Source organism: Podarcis muralis, chromosome 2, assembly GCF_964188315.1.
Source record: "Podarcis muralis chromosome 2, rPodMur119.hap1.1, whole genome shotgun sequence".
In the NCBI taxonomy this organism is placed as follows: domain Eukaryota; kingdom Metazoa; phylum Chordata; class Lepidosauria; order Squamata; family Lacertidae; genus Podarcis; species Podarcis muralis.
The window spans coordinates 110,593,879-110,615,551 of NC_135656.1; the positions used below are offsets into that span (position 1 = coordinate 110,593,879).

The 21,673-nt window shown below is 47.1% G+C and overlaps 1 protein-coding gene across 7 annotated transcripts in view; it reads left to right on the forward strand.

Moving 5' to 3' along the window:
• Positions 1-88: 88 nt before the first annotated feature.
• VWA7 (von Willebrand factor A domain containing 7) overlaps positions 89-21,673 on the forward strand; it is a 41,294-nt gene continuing 19,709 nt past the window's right edge. The window contains exons 1-7 of one of the 7 annotated variants that reach the window (XM_077921065.1): positions 89-463; positions 6,989-7,148; positions 7,742-8,032; positions 9,017-9,298; positions 12,053-12,149; positions 13,949-14,095; positions 16,858-17,053. In XM_077921065.1, coding sequence (XP_077777191.1) covers positions 7,790-8,032; positions 9,017-9,298; positions 12,053-12,149; positions 13,949-14,095; positions 16,858-17,053 — 965 coding nt within the window. In that variant the 5' untranslated portion in view covers positions 89-463; positions 6,989-7,148; positions 7,742-7,789. Of the gene's footprint in view, positions 464-6,988; positions 7,149-7,741; positions 8,033-9,016; positions 9,299-12,052; positions 12,150-13,948; positions 14,096-16,857; positions 17,054-21,673 lie in introns of those variants that run through there. The other 6 variants (XM_077921074.1, XM_077921050.1, XM_077921059.1 and 3 more) reach the window with 6 other exon arrangements.

Genomic DNA, 21,673 nt, shown 5'->3' on the forward strand with positions numbered 1-21,673 from the left:
ATCCAGAAAAAATAAAAAGAGGTGGAGAGCCTCGCCCGGGGAGGCGGGTGGATTCTGAGAGGGGGGTGGGGGAGGCAAGCCCGGACGCCTGGGTCCCCCAGGCAGGACCCGGGGGCTTGATCTGCGCGCCCCGCCCTTTCCCTCCCACTCTCCCTCCCTCCTCCGTTCACGTGCGCTGTAATTATAGCCCGTGACTCCAGCGGCGGCGGCACCGGCTGGCATCGTACCTACTTCTTGCCCTCTATTAATAGGGGCGGGAGATCCGGTGTCCCGGCAGAGGGGCGGCGCCCGCGGAGGCAACAACACCAACACCCCCCCCCCCCCCCCGCTTTGCCGAGGCGTGGGAAGATAGATTCCCACGATAGGAGGCGCTGCGTGGTGGGCTCCCCTATCCTTCCCGGGGCTTCTCCTCCGCGACAGGTGAATTGCTTCTGAGTCAATTCCTGCGGCTGAAACCTGCCCGGTAAGTCTGGCGTCTTTTTTAGGGGATCTTGGAGGGAGGCGAGGGGTTTGGGGCTGGGGAGATCTGAGAAAAGGGCGGAGTGCCTTCCTTCCCAGGGGATCGTGTTTGTGTTTGTTTTGATCTGTCCTTCCCGTGAGCACTCAGGGCTGATTTCCTTAAGAATGGATAGGTTTGATCTTCTTGCAGTCCATGGGACTCTCAAGAGTCTCATCCATCACCAAAAGCATCAATTCTTCGGCGATCGGCCTTCTTGATGGTCCAGCTCTCGCTTCCATATGTCACTACTGGGAAAATAGTGTGGCGCAAAAATGTATAGGACAAGTTCAAATATCTGCTGGAAATGTAAAGAAAAAGAAGGTACCATTTATCATATGTGGTGGACTTGTCAGTACCTTTGTTGTTGTTGTTTAGTCGTTTAGTCGTGTCCGACTCAGAATGGATAGGTTTGATCTTCTTGCAGTCCATGGGACTCTCAAGAGTCTCCTCCAGCACCAGAATTCAACAGCATCAATTCTTCGGTGATCAATAAGCTGTCATAGTCTTCAGCTCTTTTTTTTTTAAGATTTGGGCTCTGGTTTTGGTCCTCACTTGTCGTAGGAAACCCATCAACCCATTAATACTTTTCCGACCCTCCAAGTCGCCTTTTACAGGGACAGCACCGGATTCACATAAGCCGTTTCTGATTTGATCCGCTTTTCATTAAGACGACCCTATTTCCATTGGAGAAATGTGGGAGGGTATTATGGAGGTATGCGACCCCCCCCACGCCCAAGCCAAGGAGATAAGCAAATATACAATCTTTAGAGGGCATCTGAAGGCAGCCCTGTATTGGAAAGTTTTTTGTTTTTTGTAAAGTTTAATGTTTTATTATGTTTTTTATATACATTGGAAGCTGCCCAGAGTGACAACCCAGTCAGATGGACAGGGACTAATAATAATAATAATAATGGAACAGGACATCCCAAGTTCTATCAGATAAATGTTGGAGGGTGTGAATTTTTTTAAATTTTTATTTTTGCTATATGTGTGGCACTGTGGGTTAAACCACAGAGCCTAGAACTTGCCGATCAGAAGGTTGGCGGTTCGAATCCCCGCAACAGGGTGAGCTCCCATTGCTCGGTCCCTGCTCCTGCCAACCTAGCAGTTCGAAAAAACATCAAAGTGCAAGTAGATAAATAGGTACCGCTCTGGCGGGAAGGTAAACAGCGTTTCCGTGCGCTGCTCTGGTTTGCCAGAAGCAGTTTAGTCATGCTGGACACAAGACCCGGAAGCTGTACGCTGGCTCCCTCGGCCAATAAAGCGAGATGAGCGCCGCAACCCCAGACTGGACCTAATGGTCAGGGGTCCCTTTACCTTTACCTTAATCGTCTCCTGTTGTATCATTGCTAAAAATGTAAAGGAAAACTGGTAGTGGCTCAGGAGGCTCAAGTTGCAGGCCAACCGGGTGCCCGAACAGCTCCTATTGCAGGGGCAAAACTAGGCTTTACTTCACCTGGTTTGGCGACCCACCCCATGTGAATTTGCGTGCGTGTGTACACACACACACACACACACACACACACACGCACGCTAAAAAATCTGCCTAGCCTCCCCTAGTTACAGCGCTGCCTATTGACTTGTGTGTCCGTTCCCATTTTGCTTGTCCATGTGTAACCATATAACAGTGAAGTGTGTGTTACTATTCCTGTGTTGTGTGTTGAAAGCTGCAAAGGGGGTGGGTGCGGCTTGTGTAGCACACGGCGTTCTGCCGACTGTTCTACTTAACAGCCTACAAATCTCAGGTGGGTAACTTATTCTCATGACCGCAGGCCATAGCAAACATTGTCGAATGCAGCTATTCGGCGTTGCCTGTGCTTGGCAAATGACCCAGTGGCGAATATAGGGGTCAGTGAAACAAAAGCACTTAAAGAGAGTGTGCCGTTATTAAGAACGTTATCCTTATGGCAATGGCGTAAGTTGGTTTCTACAAGATAAGATGTGGTTTTGCCGTGGCAAATGTAAACAGATATTTCCAGAGGTATAGCCAGACAGCAAAAAGCAAAATAAGGAGACTTGTGGCTCTTTTTAGCGAATTGTATCATAGCGTAAGCTGTGTTGGACTATTGCCTGTTAATAAAAAATGGTCTGAAAAACAAACAGACAGGCCCCCTTGTTCCAGATTCGCAGTTGGTGTAGGGCAGTCTTTGCTAACCTGGTCCCCTTCAGAAGTTTTGGACTGCAACTTGTATCCCCCCAGGCCCAGCGTGGAGCACTTTCCCTAAGATCAGGGATGGGGTCCTCCAGATAATTGCTAGATTCACTGAGCCTCCGGATAATTGTTAGACTCCGATCAGCCTCAGTGGGCAGGAGCTGGTGGGAAGTGGAGTCCGGTAATGCAAGCTGGTTTGCATGTCGCTTATGCTTGCCCTGCTTAAGAGGAAAGACGGATGTTTTAATAATTGCTAATGGTGTGGACAATGTAGGTAGGACAAGTTTTTTGGGAGGTCCTTTCTCATAGCTCTGGGACTTGGGGATGCCTAACAAAATTGACCGGCAGTAGAGTCAGGAGGGATCAAAAAAGAGACAGACAGACAGACAGACAGAGTACTTCATAACAGCTTGTAACTTACAGGACTCTCTGCTACAATATATGGTGGTGCCCCTGAGCCGGCTGGTTTAGAGGGCTTTAAAAGGTCGAGAGGCACAATATTTTGACCAAATGGAACTGTTAGGAAGGGCTGTAGCTCTCTGGTAGAGGCCCAGCTTTGAACAGAAAAGGTCCCTAGTTCAATCCATGGTGTCTTGTATCTTTTTAATAATTTAATCATTTTTAATTTAATATTTTTAATTATCTTTTTTAGTGATAATTTTTATTTGGTTTTACAAATATAAAATTAAAACAATTCAAATTACATATCCATATTTAGAGATTTCTCCAAATCTCTGGACTTCCCACCTTCCCTTCCATGGGTCTTATTGTGCACCCTCTCAACTCCATATTATATCATAATGCATATTTTGTATCTCTCCATATTGCCCATAAATTTCGCTACGTTACAAAGGTTATTAATATCCTGCCAATGTTTTCATCTGATTACAGTGATCTCCTAGATAATTTTTTTTCAAAGGGCTCTAGGCACGTTCCATTGTGCATTTGAAATTCTCTTCATTCATTCAACGGTGGTTTGAATTTAAAGGAAGTTTTCTCCTACCCTAATGCTTGGGCATAAACATCGTTCTACCTCGTAGAAAATGACAACAATGTTTTTAAAGTAATTTCCCCCCCATTCTTTGTTGAAGTTTTGGTCTGCTTGGTTCCTGAGCTTTCCAGTCAGATTTGCCATTTCGGCATAGTCCAATAGCTTGGTTTGTCATTCCTCTCTGGTAGGGACTCTGTCTTCTTGCCATCTCTGGGCTAGCAACATCGATGTGGCTGTTGCAGCATACATGCAAAGTACAGTGGTACCTTGGGTTAATTTGTTCTGGAGGTCTGTTCTTAACCTGAAGCTGTTCTTAACCTGAGGTACCACTTTAGCTAATGGGGCCTCCCACTGCCGCCGCACGATTTCTGTTCTCATCCTGAAGCAAAGTTCTTAACCCGAGGTACTATTTCTGGGTTAGCGGAGTCTGTAACCTAAAGCGTCTGTAACCCGAGGTACCACTGTATTTTCTGTTCCTTTCGAATGTCGGTAACTAGAATTCCTAATAAAAAAAGCTGCTGCTGCTGCTTTTTTACAAAAGTTATTTTAAACATTTTTTTTCAATTCATTATATATCATTTCCCAGAATGCCTTATATGTCCACCACATATGAGAGAAGATGCCTTCCTTCATGGCGTCTTGTATCCAGGTGGGGCTGGTAATGTCCCCTGCTTGAAATACAGGACAACTGTTACCCGCCAGTGTTGACATTGGTTTAGCTCCATGGCCAAGTGGTCCGCCTGCATAAATTAGCTTCCTCTGTTCTGTGGATGAAGAAGAAGAGTTTGGATTTGATATCCCGCTTTATCACTACCCTAAGGAGTCTTAAAGTGGCTAACATTCTCCTTTCCCTTCCTCCCCCACAACAAACACTCTGTGAGGTGAGTGAGGCTGAGAGACTTCAGAGAAGTGTGGCTGGCCCAAGGTCACCCAGCAGCTGCATGTGGAGGAGCGGGGAAGTGAACCCGGTTCACCAGATTACAAGTCCACCGCTCTTAACCACTACACCACACTGGATCTCTCTCTACATTCAGGACAAATAAGCTCTCTCTGGCTGCTGTTGGAAACAGAACCAGGATAGATGGACTTTGGGGTAATCCAGCAATACAGCTGTTCTAGTCTCCCTGAATGCAGGACCGCATTTAAGTTTACACGGCTGGCCTTGCCCATTCACAACCAGACAAGATATAGCTCAAAAGATGCCGGCTAGGTGAAGGAATGCCCAGGCTGCTTTGGCTGGCTTCCAGTTCGCTGAGAGTTCGGGTGTGTGCTGTCAGTTCTTCAGTGCCATCAGATCTTTCTGTGGCACACCCCCAGTCGGTACGGGGGCTGGGGGCTGGGATCAGCCATGCTTGGGAACATTGTGAACTTGGATTCGTGTGCTCTCAGCAGCATGCGCCACCCCCGCTGTTTCTCTGTGCTGTTTTTGTCAGTTTGGGGCGTGTGTGTTATCCAGGAGTGTAGCCAGAGCTGTTATCTTCTCAGCCCAAGCTGCTTTCCTTGCCAGCTGAGTTCTAAGAAATGGCACAGATCTCAACGGTCAACATGCAGAGTTTGCGTCGGGGGGGGGGGGGGGGGGACGGGACACAAGAGACCACCAAAAAGAGACGGATACCACGGATTCCACTGCGTGTTTGTGTGTATTTCATACAGCTTTGGGCTGAAGTCCTTCTAGGTAAGGAGGAGTTCCATTCAGGTTTTTCTAGCATGAAAATATCAATGGTCTGTAGGAAGAGAATGGCGGTCATCCTTCATCTCACAGCAGGCCAGTGAATTGTCCAGAGAACGTTTTTGTTAATGGTTGGCAAGGAACTGGAAGAATGACACACTTCCAGAGATTACTGACTGGCAGATACTCATCTTAGAATATCTACAATTAGCAAAACTGACGGGATCAGTTAGAGGAATATCGAAACGAAAAACAACTAGAGAATGGATAATATTCAAGAACTATGTAAAACTTTATGGTACAAATAATTCCATATTAGCAGAAATTGAGTGATATTTGTAAAGAAAACGATTAGAGGAATATATACAAAGCAGAAATGATATTATACAATACAAATCTGTGTTAAAAAAGAATGTTTATATTACAGTATAATGAGAAGGATGGGAAGTATTGTGTCAAACACTTTTATTGTGTAAATAATATTGTCTTGTCCTTTCTTTTCCTCTTTTGATTTTTTTTACTTCGTATCTTTGTTATTTCTTTGTTTTTTTCTTTTCCTCTTTTTTGTTCCTTTAAAATTTTTCTATTCTCTACATGATTTTCTTTTTTTCATATGTAAAGAGATAGCATATAATGTTTGTATAGATATGTAAATTCTTAATCAAGAATAATAATAATAAAAATAGTTGGTATAATATCTTGTAAGTAAGTAAATCACATGGATGCTGTGGTGAATCTATGTGTTGTGATGTGGGGTTTGTGATTTCAGCTCTCTTGACATAATATGCTGGAGACAGTTCTCTAGTAACACTTCTTTATTAAAGTAAACAAGACTGAGACCTGAGGAGGGAAGAGCTACATTTATAGGGACAGGGAACTAGCTAGAAAGGATACATTTCGGAGGGAACAATATCAGGCAATCACAGTCCTGCCTTTTGGAGGGAACCAGTAAGACAGAGGATCCAAATACAGCAGCTTAAATGAACCAATAGTAGCTGTACCCTCTGGAACCAAAAGGCAGTTACTTTACCCTAATGCAAATACAGACAATAATAATAATACAGATATAAAATCCTTTGACTCAATACACAACACTATGTATGGAAGTGTTTAGTCTCTGCATGTACAGTTTCTCTTCAGCATGTGTGAATCCACTTGCTTGGGTCATTTCGGGTCGGGATCGCCAACGTGGTGCCCTTTGAATGCTGCTGTATTTTGTTGCAAGCTCCTCAGAGTGGCTAGGTACAGGAAATATGTTGTTGTTGTTGTTACATTCCTCCAGCTCTCATCAGTCCTGCAGGGTGGACCTTGGTAATACGGCGCAAGGCCAAAATCTGATCCTCTCGCACCCCTTGAGCTGCCTTCTCAAAGCTGGCGAAAGCTGGGCAAGTGCTTAGGAGATGCCAGAATTTGAACCCAGGCTATTTTGCCTGCAAAGTAGATGCTCCACCACTGAGTGATGGCTCTTCTTGTTGTGCAGAGGCCTAGCCTTACCCCCTCATGAGCACACCTATATAATGCATGCATTTGCAGGGACATTGTTATTATTTGCAAGGGGGACGGCCACATTCACACTTGAAAAGATAAGTGGGCTGTTGTGCCTTCCAGGTAAGATCCTGTGATTGTTTAGCTGCACACAGGTGACAATTCCGTTAAGAAGTCTCAAATCTACTCTAGCAGAAGCCGCTCCTGCCAAGCAGCGGAGGAGAAATCACCAGCCGCTTTGCAGAACAGAGAATGCTGCGGAGTCAAAAACAGTTGACTTTGGGCCTGAGCCAGCAAAGCACTCCTTACGGTTCTTGAGCAAGAATAGCCTACTCAGGATCACCAAATACAGGTTAGTTACAGCTCAGGACGAGAAGATCCTGAGCAGGCATCATTGCACCGTAAATTTAAAGTGCATTACGGGCATAGCTGTCAACTTACAGATTTGAAAATAAGGGACCAGCAGCCTCGGAAATAAGGGATCAGCAGCCAAAATAAGGGATCAACAATTACTTTGATAAAAGACATATTTTGTTGCGTGCAAATGGCTTTAGATACCTATTAGGTCCATAAATTACCATATGGCATATATTCAACACAAAAAACAGCGACAATTTGTTGTTGACAAAGGACAGCTGGACATAGAAAGGGCCCTATTACCTTCAGTAGCTTATTTAAGGGACATCATCAATAAGGGACAGCAGCGGGGCATGGCGCTGGGATAAGGGACTGTCCCGCCAAATAAGGGACGCTTGACAGCTATAATCATGGGATTCTGGTGGAAAAATAAAGTACACCCAAACGAGACTAAAGTCAGTCCGCTCCTGCTGTAAAAGATGTCCTTGACCTTCTTATTTACTCAGGGAAGCAATTCCTTTCATGATGTAGTGGGTTTGAAAAGTGCTTTCTGAATTGTTTGGATTTTTTTTTCTGAAATTTTTTTAGGTTTACTATTTCCTTGGATTCTTGTTCTTCCTGATAAATGCATCCAATATGGACCATCCCCTGGCCTGGTTCTGGCGCTTCCTGTGGCTGCTGCCGCCGCTGCTGCATTTGCCTCCGCGAGGAGCCCAGGCCTTCTTCCCTAACTTCTGGTCTCGCACCATGGCTTTCACCTGGGACTCCGTCACCCACCAGGACATGACCGAGGAGGCCATCCTCAACGTCACCTTGCGCATCTTTGTGGAGATGCAGCATCCCGCCAAGGGGAAACGTATCCGGGAGGAGGACTTCAAGGTGAGAGGAACGACGAGTCTGGACACTAGCAGGGCTGCCCTAGTGACAAACAGAGGTCTTTCCATATGAACCTCCCCGGACCCTAAGATCATTTTCTGAGGCCCGCCTTCGTGAACCTCCTTCTCGAGAGGTCCGGAGGGTGGCAACACGAGAACAGGGCCTTCTCTGCAGTGGCTCCCTGTTTGTGGAATGCTCTCCCCAGGGAAGTTTGCCTGGTGCCTTCATTACACACCCTTAGGCATCAGGCAAAAACTGTTCCTTTATAATAATAATCATAATAATCATAATAATTTTATTTATACCCCACCCATCTGGCTGGGTTTCTCCAGCCACTCTGGGCGGCTCCCAACAGAATATTAAAAACACAATCCAGCATTACACATTAAAAACTTCCCTCAACAGGGCTGCCTTCAGATGTCTTTTAAAAGTGAGATAGTTGCTTATCTGATGGGAGGGTGTTGCACAGGGCGGGTGCCACTACCGAGAAGCCCCTCTGCCTGGTTCCCTGTAACTTCACTTCTCTCAGGGAGGGAACCGCCAGAAGGCCCTCGGCGCTGGACCTCATGTAATTCCTCCGCCACTAAAACAGGCACACACAATTTATGGGTGCTGAGAGTTGTGCTGAATGAGGCCTTTGGCCCATCGACCTCGATTGGAACTGACTCTTCAGGGTTTCCTATACAGTGGTACCTCAGGTTATAGATGCTTCAGGTTACAGACTCCGCTAACCCAGAAATAGTACCTCAGGTTAAGAACTTTGCTTCAGGATGAGAACAGAAATCGCGCAGTGGCAGCGGGAGGCCCCATTAGCTAAAATGGTACCTCAGGTTAAGAACAGTTTCAGGTTAAGAATGGAATGGCTCCTAGGAAGAAGCCAGTTATGCCTCATTCGCACCCGTGCTGTCTGTACCCACTGCCCTGGTTCCCACTGTTACAGATGAAAGGGTGCTCCTGATCTGATTTCCCTCCCTGTCTCTCACCTAGGGCAGGACCCTCCTGGCTGACGACATCTTCGCTGCTTTCTATGGTCCTGAGGTGTCGGCTAAGCGCTTCCGCGGGGCTATCGCCCAGGTGGCCAACGCCAATGCCGCCATGGACTTCACGAACACCACGCGGGACGACCCTGTGCTCCACTTTGATTCTGAGCTCATCCGCTCCACAAACAGCTGGCTGTTGCAAACCCGCAAAGAGATCCTCCAAGCTGTGCGTTCGGAGCAGTACGTCATCGCCCGGGGCAAGCTGGGGCAGCTGCTCCACACCTTACAGGTGCTTACCGAAATGTAGGAGAAGCTGGAAGGAGGGGAAGGTGGCATTTGGCTTTGAGGTAGAGAACTTAACATGTTTAGCCCTAGCCCTGATTTGATCCAGCCGCCTTTGTCGAAAGCAGGGTTGAAATCCATTCTAGGGGGTCTCTGTTCATTGCAGAATTTGCACCGTGGTGGCGCTGTGGGTTAAACCACAGAGCCTAGGACTTGCCGATCAGAAGGTCGGCGGTTCGAATCCCCGTGATGGGTTGAGCTTCTGTTGCTCGGTCCCTGCTCCTGCCAACCTAGCAGTTCGAAAGCACGTCAAAGTGCAAGTAGATAAACGGCGTTTCCGTGCACTGCTCTGGTTCTCCAGAAGCGGTTAGTCATGCTGGGCACATGACCCGGAAGCTGTACGCCGGCTCCCTCGGCCAATAAAGCAAGATGAGCTCCGCAACGCCAGAGTCGGTCACGACTGGACCTAATGGTCAGGGGTCCCTTTACCTTTACTTTAGATCTGCAGCACAGAGTTCCCATAATTCATCACCTGCGCCGAAGTTAAAATTCCTCTCAGGTTATAGCCGTAATCTTTGTTTTGTAAATGAAAGGCACCAGAACTATCAGGGCACAGCTGCTGCACTCCTTGACAGCAGCCTCGGCAGATATATGGAATATGTGAAAATGGTATGATTTCTGTAGAGTCATATTACGATTTTCTGCATACCCTTTTCCCTTTAACTCATTCCTGCGCTTGCATTCCTTCTGCAAAGTACAAGAAACACTTGTTATTTATATTATTTAGATCTACTGCCTTATGAAAATGTGATTCACCATTTCTCCCCTATTGTGTTTTATTGTATTCTAAGCCATGGGCAAAATTAAGAGAGTATTTAAAAAAAAACAAAAAAGGGCAAAAATATTCCATGATGTTGTCCCAGCCAATGTTAACCTTTTGGGTTCAAAAATGTCCCTTGTGCTTTTTCAGGCCAAACAGCAACTGAGAGAAGCAGATAAGATTTGTTCCTACACGCAACACGCGCGGCTTTGTTTTGCATTGTTTTATATTTTATTGTATTATGTTATGTGACTAAAGATGCTGTGAGTGGTTTTTTAAAATCCTTTGTCCCCCATACTGTGGTCCTGATCAGAGTAGGCTCCCTGCACCTGCTGTTTACACAAGGGAAACTCTCCCATTAATATACAGTGGTGCCCCGCAAGACGAACGCCTCGCAAGATGGAAAACCCGCTAGACGAAAGGGTTTTCTGTTTTGGAGGCGCTTCGCAAAACGAATTTCCCTATGGGCTTCCTTCGCAAGACGAAAGCCCATAGGGAAATCTCCGGGACAGCGGGAAAGCGCAGCGCGTCTTCCCCACTGTCCTCGGACCTCCTCCGAAGGCTGGCGGCGGGGCGGAGAGACCTCCTCCCGCCGCCAGCCTTCGTTTCTCCGCTATTTTGAAGGCAGGCGGGGGGGGGGGGAGCAAAGACTTTCGCCCCCCCGCCGGCCTTCAGAAGAGGTCCAGGACCTCTTCTGAAGCCCGGCGGGGGGGCGAAAGTCTTTGCTCCCCCCTGCCTGCCTTCCCGGGAGAGCCGAGGCGGGGGGGGGGGAGCAAAGACTTTCGCCCCCCACCGGCCTTCAGAAGAGGTCCAGGACCTCTTCTGAAGCCCGGCGGGGGGGCGAAAGTCTTTGCTCCCCCCTGCCTGCCTTCCCGGGAGAGCCGAGAAACGCAGCGTGTTTCTCCGCTGTCCCGGACGGCTTTTGAAGGCAGGCGGGGGGAGCAAAGACTTTCGCACCCCGCCTGCCTTCAGAAGAGGTCCTGGACCTCTTCTGAAGGCTGGCGGGGGGCAAAAGTCTTTGTCCCCCCTGCCTGCCTTCCCGGGGGCTTTTAAATCGCCCCGGGACAGCGGAGAAGTCCCCCGCTGCCCTGGGGCTTTTTAAAATGCTGGCGGGCGGCAGCGGAGGCTTCGCTCCCGCCCGCCAACATTTTAAGATCGCCCCGGACAGCGGAGAAGTCCCCCGCTGTCCCGGGATTTTTTAAAATGCTGGGGGTGGGAAGAAAAGCCCTTGGTCCCCCCCCCCGGGCCTTCAGGAGAGGTCGGGGGACAGACTGTCCCCGGACCTGGTCTGAAGTCGGTTTCCACAGGAACGCATTAATTGATTTTCAATGCATTCCTATGGGAAACCGTGCTTCGCAAGACGAAAAACTCGCAAGAAGAAAAAACTTGCGGAACGAATTAATTTCGTCTTGCGAGGCACCACTGTATTCTGGGTCTCAAGATCAGCTGTGGGCCAGCTGTAGCCCTTTAGCAGTGAGGGGAAGGACCTCTGCCCAAGCTCAGAGGAACTGGTGTTTTTAGTCACACAATCAAGGCGGTGGGGTAGAATCCTCTGCTTAAGTCCTCTTCTTTCCACCCTTTCTACTGCGTTTGCTCATATCACTCTTACTTTTATTATTGCTTGCCTTCCCAGCTTATTTTCCCCACTGTCTAAACTTTTATTTTCTTCTCTACCCATCCGAATCTGTTGTGCCTTAGCAGATCCTGCAAACCTGTTTACAATCCTTTTGCAAGTACACAATAAACATTTCCCATTCTTTTTTAAAATTTCTTGATATTCTTGATTTCTGAGTTTCCCCAGTTAATTTCACCATTTCAGCATAGTCCATTAACTTGGTTTGCCAGTCTTCTTTGGTCGGGGCCGCTTCCTCTTTGGGCTAACAGGACAGGCGGCCGTCGTAGCATAAACAGCCTCCACTAATAAGCTTCCGTTCCGTTTAGGATTTCTACAGTCACAGCAACTGGATCGAACTTGGCCATCGGAAGATACACCCCCATCTCCTACAACCAGGCCATGAAATCAAGTCCATCGCAGAAGGTGTGGTTTTAGAACTTGATGATGATGATGATGTTCCACCACAACTTGGGGAGTATTCATTCTGTTGGTTCCTGGGCTGGGTGAGGTTGGAGACTTGGTGCAAAAACTCCTCAGTTGAATGAGGGAAGAGAAACTGAGGCCTGTGCTGTGTTGTGTGTCTTTGTATAATCTGCAGGGTGAATCCAGGACTCCTGGGTCCCTGGCTTGCTTGCTATCTTAGGCAGTGGATAGACTAGATGATTTTAGACCCTGAACTAAAATTATACGTGTGTGTGTGTGTGTGTGCGCACACTAACACTCTCACACAGACAGTCTTTAGACAGCCATGTGTATTACCGACTTACACAGCGGTTACATTTAAGGGGTAGCACATAAAGCCAAAATGACGCATAATAAAAACACATTTTCCCTATACCTCCAAACACTCTCGCAGTGTGAGTGCAATGGCAGGTGGGATTGCTGACATCTCCCTGTCCCAGATGCCCACCTCCTATTTTTATTTGTTACATTTTTTTTCAGCGAAACACATAAAGCTGCATGCGCAAGTTGCAATACGTAACTTGCAAGTTGACTGTACGTGCTTGTAAAGCACACCGTTCCTCTTCTTCCTGCTGCCTGTCTGTTTTTGCAATTGCTTCTACATTCTTACCATGCTGAAGCAAAAAAAAAGGCAGTCCTTCTGAAAAAAGGCATACTCTGAGCATATGCAGCTTTGTCTTTTTTACCTTTTTTACCTTTTACCTTTGTCTTAAATTACAAAGGTAAAAAGGTAAAGGTAAAGGACTCCTGGATGCTTAAGTCCAGTCAAAGGCGACTATCGGGTTGTAGCTCTCATCTCGCTTTCAGGCCAGCATTTGTCCACAGACAGTTTTCTCTGTCATGTGGCCAGCATGACTAAACCGCTTCTGCGCAACGGGACACCATGATGGAAACCAGAGCGCACAGAAATGCCGTTTACCTTCCTGCTGCAGCGGTACCTATTTATCTACTTGCACTGGTGTGCTTTTGAACTGCTAGGTTGGCAGGCGATGGGACAGAGCAACAGGAGCTCATCCCATCGCGGGGATTCGAACCATCGACCTTCTGATCTGCAAGCCCAAGAGGCTGAGTGGTTTAGACCACAGCGCCACCCATGTTCCACACTTAAATCATTCCACCACCGGGACTGCAGGATTAAATGAAATTTACTTCTGATGCTAGACACATTTATTTAGGAATAAGCACCATTTTGTTGTGGGAAATACCTTTTACAAGATGATGTCTGGAACTATACAGATGCCCATCTGGCCACCTCCCAAGCATAAGAACGGATGCTGTGGTGTCCAGAACCAGCCTTGGAGGACCCAGGGATATCCATGCCACCTGAGGTGTCCAGGCCTCGGGGCCTTTTAGTTGCTGCCCCCATCATCCGCTGCTCTCTGTAAAGACTCAGGAATTCACTCTCAAGCTCCAGCCCAGGCATAGGCAAACTCGGCCCTCCAGATGTTTTGGGACTACAACTCCCATCATCCCTAGCTAACAGGACCAGTGGTCAGGGATGATGGGAATTGTAGTCTCAAAAACATCTGGAGGGCTGAGTTTGCCTATGCCTGCTCCAGCCCTTGCAGCAGACCCCCTGTTAGGATTTGTTGAGGCAGGCTTATCCAGACACATTGCTTTGTTCTTAAAATTGATTGATTTTTATCTACATTTTACTAATTTAATGCCTGCTGTTTTTGCTTGACAACCTTTTGGGTAAATTGTTCAGAGCTTTGCTTTGCGTAAAATAAAATAATAAATAAGTAGAATAAAATAAGTAGGCTTTCTCTCCTGCTCCCCTCCAGCCGGCGTACGAACCTGCACGGACTGCTCTGACTGGACGTGTCGGGGAAACCTCTTGGAAGGTCTCCTTGAGAAGGGGCTTTTGACCACCGGTTTCTATGGCGCCCAACCTGAAAAGCCCATCGGTATGCTTTTGTTGCCAGAATACAGCGGGAGGCTCTGTTTGAGGCCTGGGGTTTTGTGTCTGTGTGTTTAGTACTAAAGACTCACAGGGCTTTGTTCTTCTTCATTTGTATTCCTCCTGCGTCTTCCAGCAGCTCACACTGAAACCCTTTAGAATTTAATGGAAATTCGTTTTAGAGAAGCGCTTTTTCTCTCAGGTTTCTTCTCACGGGATTGGTTTTTCTTTCCTGCCCCACTCTGACAGCTTCTTCTTGTTTTGTTTTTTTAATTCATAAGGCTGCCAACTTTTGCATTTAAACATTCTGTCAAGTTCAGCTTGGTGTCCGGAGAGTGTGCAAAGGTGTGTTGCCTTCATGGTGGGAACTAGCAACTTTTTTGTTTTCCTTTTTCTCTTTGTTGCTTTTGGGCATGTGGAAAACGTCTGTTCCCACCCCACCCCCTGCCCTCAAGACAAGGACCAGCTTTTCAAAGGAACATTCGCAAAGAGCGACAGGATTCTTCTGTGCCCCCGAAGGGTATCACTGTCTGAATAATAAGTATACATTATAGGGAAATGGCAGTTCAAAACACCGAACACTTTACACCGCTGGGGAACACGCGGTGAAGCTGAATGTTGGAAGATTTGGGGCAGACGTAAGGCAGGGCTTCCTTCACACAGTGTGTAGTTAAACTATGGGATTCTCTCTTGTAGGTGTCAGTGATGCTTATCAATGGCTGCCAACCACAATGGCATGTTCTCCCTTCACGGTTGGAGGCAGTAAACCTCTGGATACTAGGTGCTGCAAACAGCAGGCAGGGAGAGGAGCTGTTGTGCTCATGTGTCCAGAGGAGTGTCCAGAGGAACGTGTCCAGAGGAGGGCAACCAAAATGGTCAAAGGCCTGGAAACGATGCCTTATGAGGAAAGGCTAAGGGAGCTGGGCATGTTTAGCCTGGAGAAGAGGAGGTTAAGGGGTGATATGATAGCCATGTTCAAATATATAAAAGGATGTCACATAGAGGAGGGAGAAAGGTTGTTTCCTGCTGCTCCAGAGAAGCGGACACGGAGCAATGGATCCAAACTACAAGAAGATTCCACCTAAACATTAGGAAGAACTTCCTGACAGTAAGAGCTGTTCGACAGTGGAATTTGCTGCCAAGGAGTGTGGTGGAGTCTCCTTCTTTGGAGGTCTTTAAGCAGAGGCTTGACAACCATATGTCAGGAGTGCTCTGATGGTGTTTCCTGCTTGGCAGGGGGTTGGACTCGATGGCCCTTCTGGTCTCTTCCAACTCTATGATTCTATGATTCTAAGATTCTATGATTCATGAGCTGCTTACAGGTTTCCCATGGACAGGTTGTAGGTCATTGTTGTTGTTTCCCCCCTCCCCCCCCCATTTATATTTTATTGAAAACCTTACAAATGAAAAAGAGAAGGAGGAGGATAACCATAACAAAATACCGTTAGAATGTAATTAGGGCTCCAAAACTATGTCATGTATATCAACATAGACGCTGAGGTCTAGCTCCGAGGGCCTTCTGGCGATTGCCTCCCTGCGAGAAGTGAGGTTACAGGGAAGCAGGCAGAGGGCCTTCTCGGTGGTGGCACCCGCCCTTCCACCAGATGTCAAGGAAATAAACAACTACTTTGTTAAGTTGTGGGTGAACATATCAGACGACACAGCGATTCTTCAAACAGCTCTTGTTTATTCACCGGCCTGAACAGAACTGAACTGAAGGGTTCAGCCAGCCTGCTTATAGAGCGCTCCACTAGAACGCAACAGTAACCATTTTCTGTAACTATCCAATCACTGAATGTTACTTTCGTTCCCTTATTTGCATATGTGGACCTGAACTATCTACAGTATCCCCCTGCTGGCCGAGGGTGAGAACTTCAGTACATAACATACTTGACTTTTAGAAGACATCTGAAGGCAGCCCTGTTTAGGGAAGTTTTTAATGTTTGATAGTTTTTTAATATTCTGTTGGGAGCCGCCCAGAGTGGCTGGGGAAACTCAGCCAGATGGGCAGGGTAGAAATAATAATTTATTATTATTATAGACTTATCATATCCTTTGTTTATACGTCAGTTCAGGAGTCGAACTATGGGTTCGATAAATACTTCCCAAATACCATTAAATCTGCCAATGCATGATCTTCATTGAAAAGCAATCTGTTCAAGGGTTGTCGTCTCTCTATGGATCAAAGGAAGCTATATTTTTTTGTCCTTCCGGTGTATCAATATTAACCTTTTTTGCAGGTGTAAAGTGCCTGAGATCAGGTTGGTCACTGTGAGAGCAGGATGCTGGGCTTAGGCCGGCCACTAGCAGGGTTCAACTTAGGTTCATACGTTCCCCTTTTTTACTGCCACAGTTATCTAAAAAGATGGAATTCTGTCTGGGCCTGTGAAAGTTCCTTGTTGGTTGGTTGGCAATTCTGTTTTTTATTATACTAAGTGATCTGGTGGCAAATGGGGCTTTTTGGTGTGCCGTGCAGTAGATGATGGCCCTTTTAAGCAATTCTCTCTTGCTCCACCAATTTCAGTTGGGTTGGCGGTCTTATTTTCTCTCTCTTTCAGCCCTGTTTAGGGAAGTTTTTAATGTGTGACATTTTAATGTATTTTTAATCTTTGTTGGTGGAAGCCGCCCAGAATGGCTGAGGAAACCCAGCCAGATGGGTGGGGTACAAATAAATTATAATTATTATTATTATTATTATTATTATTATTATTATTATTATTATTTATTTATTTATTTTATTTTCTGTTTGCTTATTTCCCTGTCTTCCAGGAAAGTGCAGCCATGGCGGGAGATTTGACGACAGCCGCCACAGGGAGCCTCGGGGTGGTATCAATAAGGACAGCTCGTCGTTCTTGTTCTCGCCTCACAATTACCTGCACAGGGAAGCCGCTGCCGTGGCCCAGGAGGCCTCAGTACACTTCCTGGAGAAGCTCTGGCAGGAAATAAAGAGCAAGCCGTTCATGAGGTAACGCTGCTGGTTCCACAAGCCTGTGTATACATAATGCTTCTTGCTGCGCTCACGTCTGTCTGTCTGCGATTGATGGATTTCTTTGCCGCTTCCCATTCAAATGAATCCCAAACAACAGATGACGACAACTTGTAGAACGTCGTGCTTAAACACAGCGAACAAATCATCAATAAAACCGGGATCCTTTGGGAGAAAGGGCGAGGGATAAATGTAATATTTATGATCTTTAAAACAATGTGAGGGAATACAGCAACTGAAAGTAAGCCAAACATTACTGCATTCCCGCCCCCTCTCTTTCTCCTCAGTCCATTAAAATGCTCCCAACCCTTCGTCAACTCCAAGTGAATAATTAACATTGACGGCTGTACGTCATGAATTTGCATTTGAGGTAGTAGGGTTCTCTGTCTTTGGTGCCAAGGGGTAGAAATGCAGAAATGTGCAGCCAAAGATGTCTGATCAAACTGATGTTGATGTTTCTCCTGACACCTTTTTCTTTGTTAGGATATTTCCGTTCCACCTTAAGAGAGAGCAGGCTTGTGAGTCACAGAGTCTGCGTATTTCCTGTTACAGGATGTTTATGCTTGCTGTTTCCTTTCGATTTCAGTCGGTCGGAGTCACTGACTCAGAACGGTCATGTTTTTCCTTTGTTCTGACCAACGTTGAATAAACTGTAAATATACTCTCCTGCTGTGCATCTTTTGCTGTGTGGAGTCTGCTGAAAGAGTGTGCACCAGCCTAGGAATGTGGATCCAAAGGCTTCGTGTCGCTAAATGATACTGCGTGACTGCGTGACTACGGGAGGCAGATGGATGTCCGGCAGCCGGCTTGGGGCCAGATGGACGTTATCTCCCTGGCAGTATCCCAACAACAAGGTTTCGGGCCCAGATTCACAGCACCTACAGGAGAGTAAAGCTGCAACAGACTGCGTTTGAGAGGTATGTGAAAAGCGAAAGCAGCGAGAGCGGAGGCTTTTCTGTTTATCTCAACAAGGAGCCTTTGAACTCCGGCAAGGCTTAATTGGCCTGGGAGCCGAGCCAAAAGGCATCGTGATTAATGGCCTGCCGAGATAATAAGTCTTTGAAGGCATAAAGACTTGGGCTCACGTAAAGACCTGAGATGGATCTTTTACAATCCTCAGAAGTAGCTCCGTGTCCACCGAAGTTACATGGGCAGAATTATGAAACCTGGGCAAAATGGTGTGAGAGTTTGCTGCGTCAGTTTAGGGTGTGGCATACCGTGAGTGAGGCCCCCCCAGTTCCTCTGACAGAGAGATGGAAAGCCGATGATTCGAAGGCGATTGACATAATAGTCTTATCCGTATCTCTTGAGGAAATTAAGACGCTGGCTGGCAACACCACTGCACGTGGAATGTGGTATGCGTTGCTGAAAGCACACAAGTCAGTCGTCCCAGCCCAGAGTTTGACTGCATCGGAGGTCCTGGCTGTTTCCCAGAATGCGAGTGAATGCAGGGATGCTGAGGGCACCGGTTGCAAGCTGCAGGGGGAGCTGACCGTCACGTCATCCCAGGCAGCATTCCAGCCTCCAGGGGGAGCCAAGGAGTCGGCAGCTGAGAGCTCTGTTTCTCGTGAGAACCAAGGTCATCGCCTTTGCAGAGGCCGGAAAGGCAAAGGTAAACAGGCGTCTGCAGATGGCCCGAAGCAGAAGGGGGGTGAAGAGCCCGCGCCAGTGGAAAACAAGGCTTTGTTAGCTGGCACTGCTTCACCAAAGGCTAAAGGCACGTCTGCTGACCAGAAGCAGGGGGGCAAGCTGCAAAAGCCCACGCCAGTGGAAGACAAGGCTATGTCTGCTGGCACAGCTTCACCAAAGGCTAAAGGCACGTCTGCTGGCCAGGAGCAGCAGGGGGGCAAGCTGCAAAAGCCCAAGTCAGTGGAAAACAAGGGTTTGCTTGCTGTAAAGACTGCTCCAACAGCCAAAGGCAGGTTTATTATCGATTCAGGTGCCAGCCGCCATATTTCGAAGGATCGCCACCTGTTTATCTCCTTCAAGCCTCAGGAAGGAGAGATCCACCTGGCTGATGGAAGGACGTTGCAAATTGCAGGAGAAGGGACTGTGAAACTTGCAAGTTTGCATACAACCATCAGTAATGTTCTGTATGTTCCTGGAGCTGCAAGCAATTTGTTGAGCGTCCCGCAGCTTACTGGACGTGGTTTTCAGATTTCCTTCAAGAGGAGCGTCTGTGTCATCAGTAAAGGCAAAGAGGACTATTTGCATGCAAAGTTTATGGATGGTTTGTTCCATATAACTTATGAGGACACTGCTGTTGTATCTAATGCTGATTCTTGTTGTGTTGCACAAACTAACAAAGTTCTTCATGCAGGTTGCATTCATGAAGCGCATCGAAGGTTTGGTCACCTCTCTTGGAAGGCACTGGCCAAGATGCCAGAGGTGGTTGAGGGTTTGAACATCAAACCCTGTAAATTTCACATGAAGTGTGTATCTTGTGCAGAGAACAAGGTGAAGGTTGCTCCAAAAGGCAAAGAGTCTAGCAGGCAGGCTTCCAAGCCCTACCAGCTAGTGCACGCAGACCTGGTTGGGCCACTTACGCCCTCTTTAGGAGGAGCAAGGTTCTTCATGGTTCTAATTGATTCTTTTTCTAGGTACATTCATGTGTTTTTGCTCGAACAGAAATCGCAAGCGTTTCCGAAGTTTAAGGCATTCTGTGCTTGGTTGGAGAATGCTCACGGTAAACGTATTTCCTGTCTTTTTACCGATCGGGGCGGGGAATTCACTTCTCAGCAGTTTGAAGCTTTCCTGACTGAGAAGGGAATCCAGCATGACATGTCAACCCCCAGATCGCCATGGATGAATGGGCTTGCGGAGAGAGCAAATCAGACATTGCTGCAAGGAATGAAAACCTTGTTGCATGATGCCAATCTCCCTGATAAGTTTTGGGGGGAGGCTTTAGGGAATCTGGTTTACTCCGTTAATCGCAGATTGTCATCACCCATTGGTTGTACCCCCTATGAGAAGATGTTTGGCAAGAAACCCAACACCAAACACATGAGAATTTTTGGTTCTGACATGTGGGTACGCACCCCACAAACCAACAAGCTTGGGAAGCGTGGGGCACATGGTTTGTTCATGGGGTACGAAAAAGGTGCATACAGGGTATGGATGACTGACTCTAAATCCATAAAGTTCACAAGGAGTGTTGAGTACAATCCTAAGTGGGGGGAAAATGTGGGAATTTTCCAGAGTTACCCAGAGGAGGATGAAGGTGATGTCAAGCAAGCAGCTAAAGCTGAGGAAGCTGCTGAGGATGATGAGGATGATGATGATGATGATGATGATGGTCAGAGTTCGGATTCCAGTTCAGTGGGCGGCGCTGCTGCTGATGTCAGTGAGAGTGATGACACAGCAGACTACAAGAGTGCAAAGGCCTCAGTCAGACCATCTGATGCGTCTGACAATGAACTGGAAGAACCACTGTTCACCATTGGTCATTTTTCTCCTAAGAAAGAGGAGATGAGTCCAGAAGACTTGCGTCTAGTACGTAGGTCTGAAAGGGCGACCAAAGGCAGACCTCCTAAGAGATTTGCTGATGAGTTTGCTAAGACTGCAACTGCTGTTCTTAGTAGCTCAGAGAAGGTGTGGGAACCTTCAAGCTTCAAAGAGGTTCAGGAGTTAACCTCTAAAGATGCTGAGCCTTGGCTTAATGCCATGAAGGCTGAAGTTGATTCCTTGAACAGGAACCAAACTTGGGAACTGGTACCGGTAGTCCCAGGTATGAGACTGGTTGGCAGCAAATGGGTCTTCAAGGCCAAGACAGACCAGAATGGCAAGGTTGTCAGACACAAAGCCAGATTGGTTGCCAGAGGTTTTTCACAGGTACCAGGACAGGATTACCACGAGACCTACTCTCCCACTGTCAAATATGAGAGCATTCGGCTGATGCTCAAGATTGCTGCGGAGGAGAAACTGCATGTTTCCCACCACGACATTAATACAGCTTTTTTGTACGGGATTTTGAACGAAGAGCTGTTCATGCTTCCACCTGATGGGATGGAGATACAGAAGGGAATGGTCTGTAAATTGCGGAAATCCTTGTATGGTCTCAAGCAGAGTGCCAGGTGTTGGAACACAAAACTCACTGAGACATTGCTTTCTCTAGGTTTTCACCAGGGCAAAGCTGATCCATGTGTGTTTGTCAAGGAGGAGGGGCAAAACAAACTGTATTGTTTATGTTTTGTTGATGATCTTCTGATGTTTTGGAAGAATCAGGCTTTTTACCAAAGCACCCTAGCTCAGCTGAAGGAGCACTTTGACATGAAGGATCTTGGTGAGGTATCCAACTATCTTTCTCTGCAGGTGGAGAAGGACCAAGCAGGTAATTTTCTGGTACACCAAACACAGAAAATTGCTGATGTATTAACCAGGTTGAATTTGGTTGATGCAAACCCAGCAGACACACCGATGGTGACAGGTTACCAGGTAGATAGTACTGCTGAAGCGTTTTCTGACACAACGCTATACAGATGCGTTCTAGGCAAGCTGAATTTCATTGCCAGATGTTCAAGACCTGACATAGCTGTAAGCTGTAATCTGCTTAGCAGACATGCCAACAATCCTACGGTTCAGGATTGGAAAGCTCTGAAG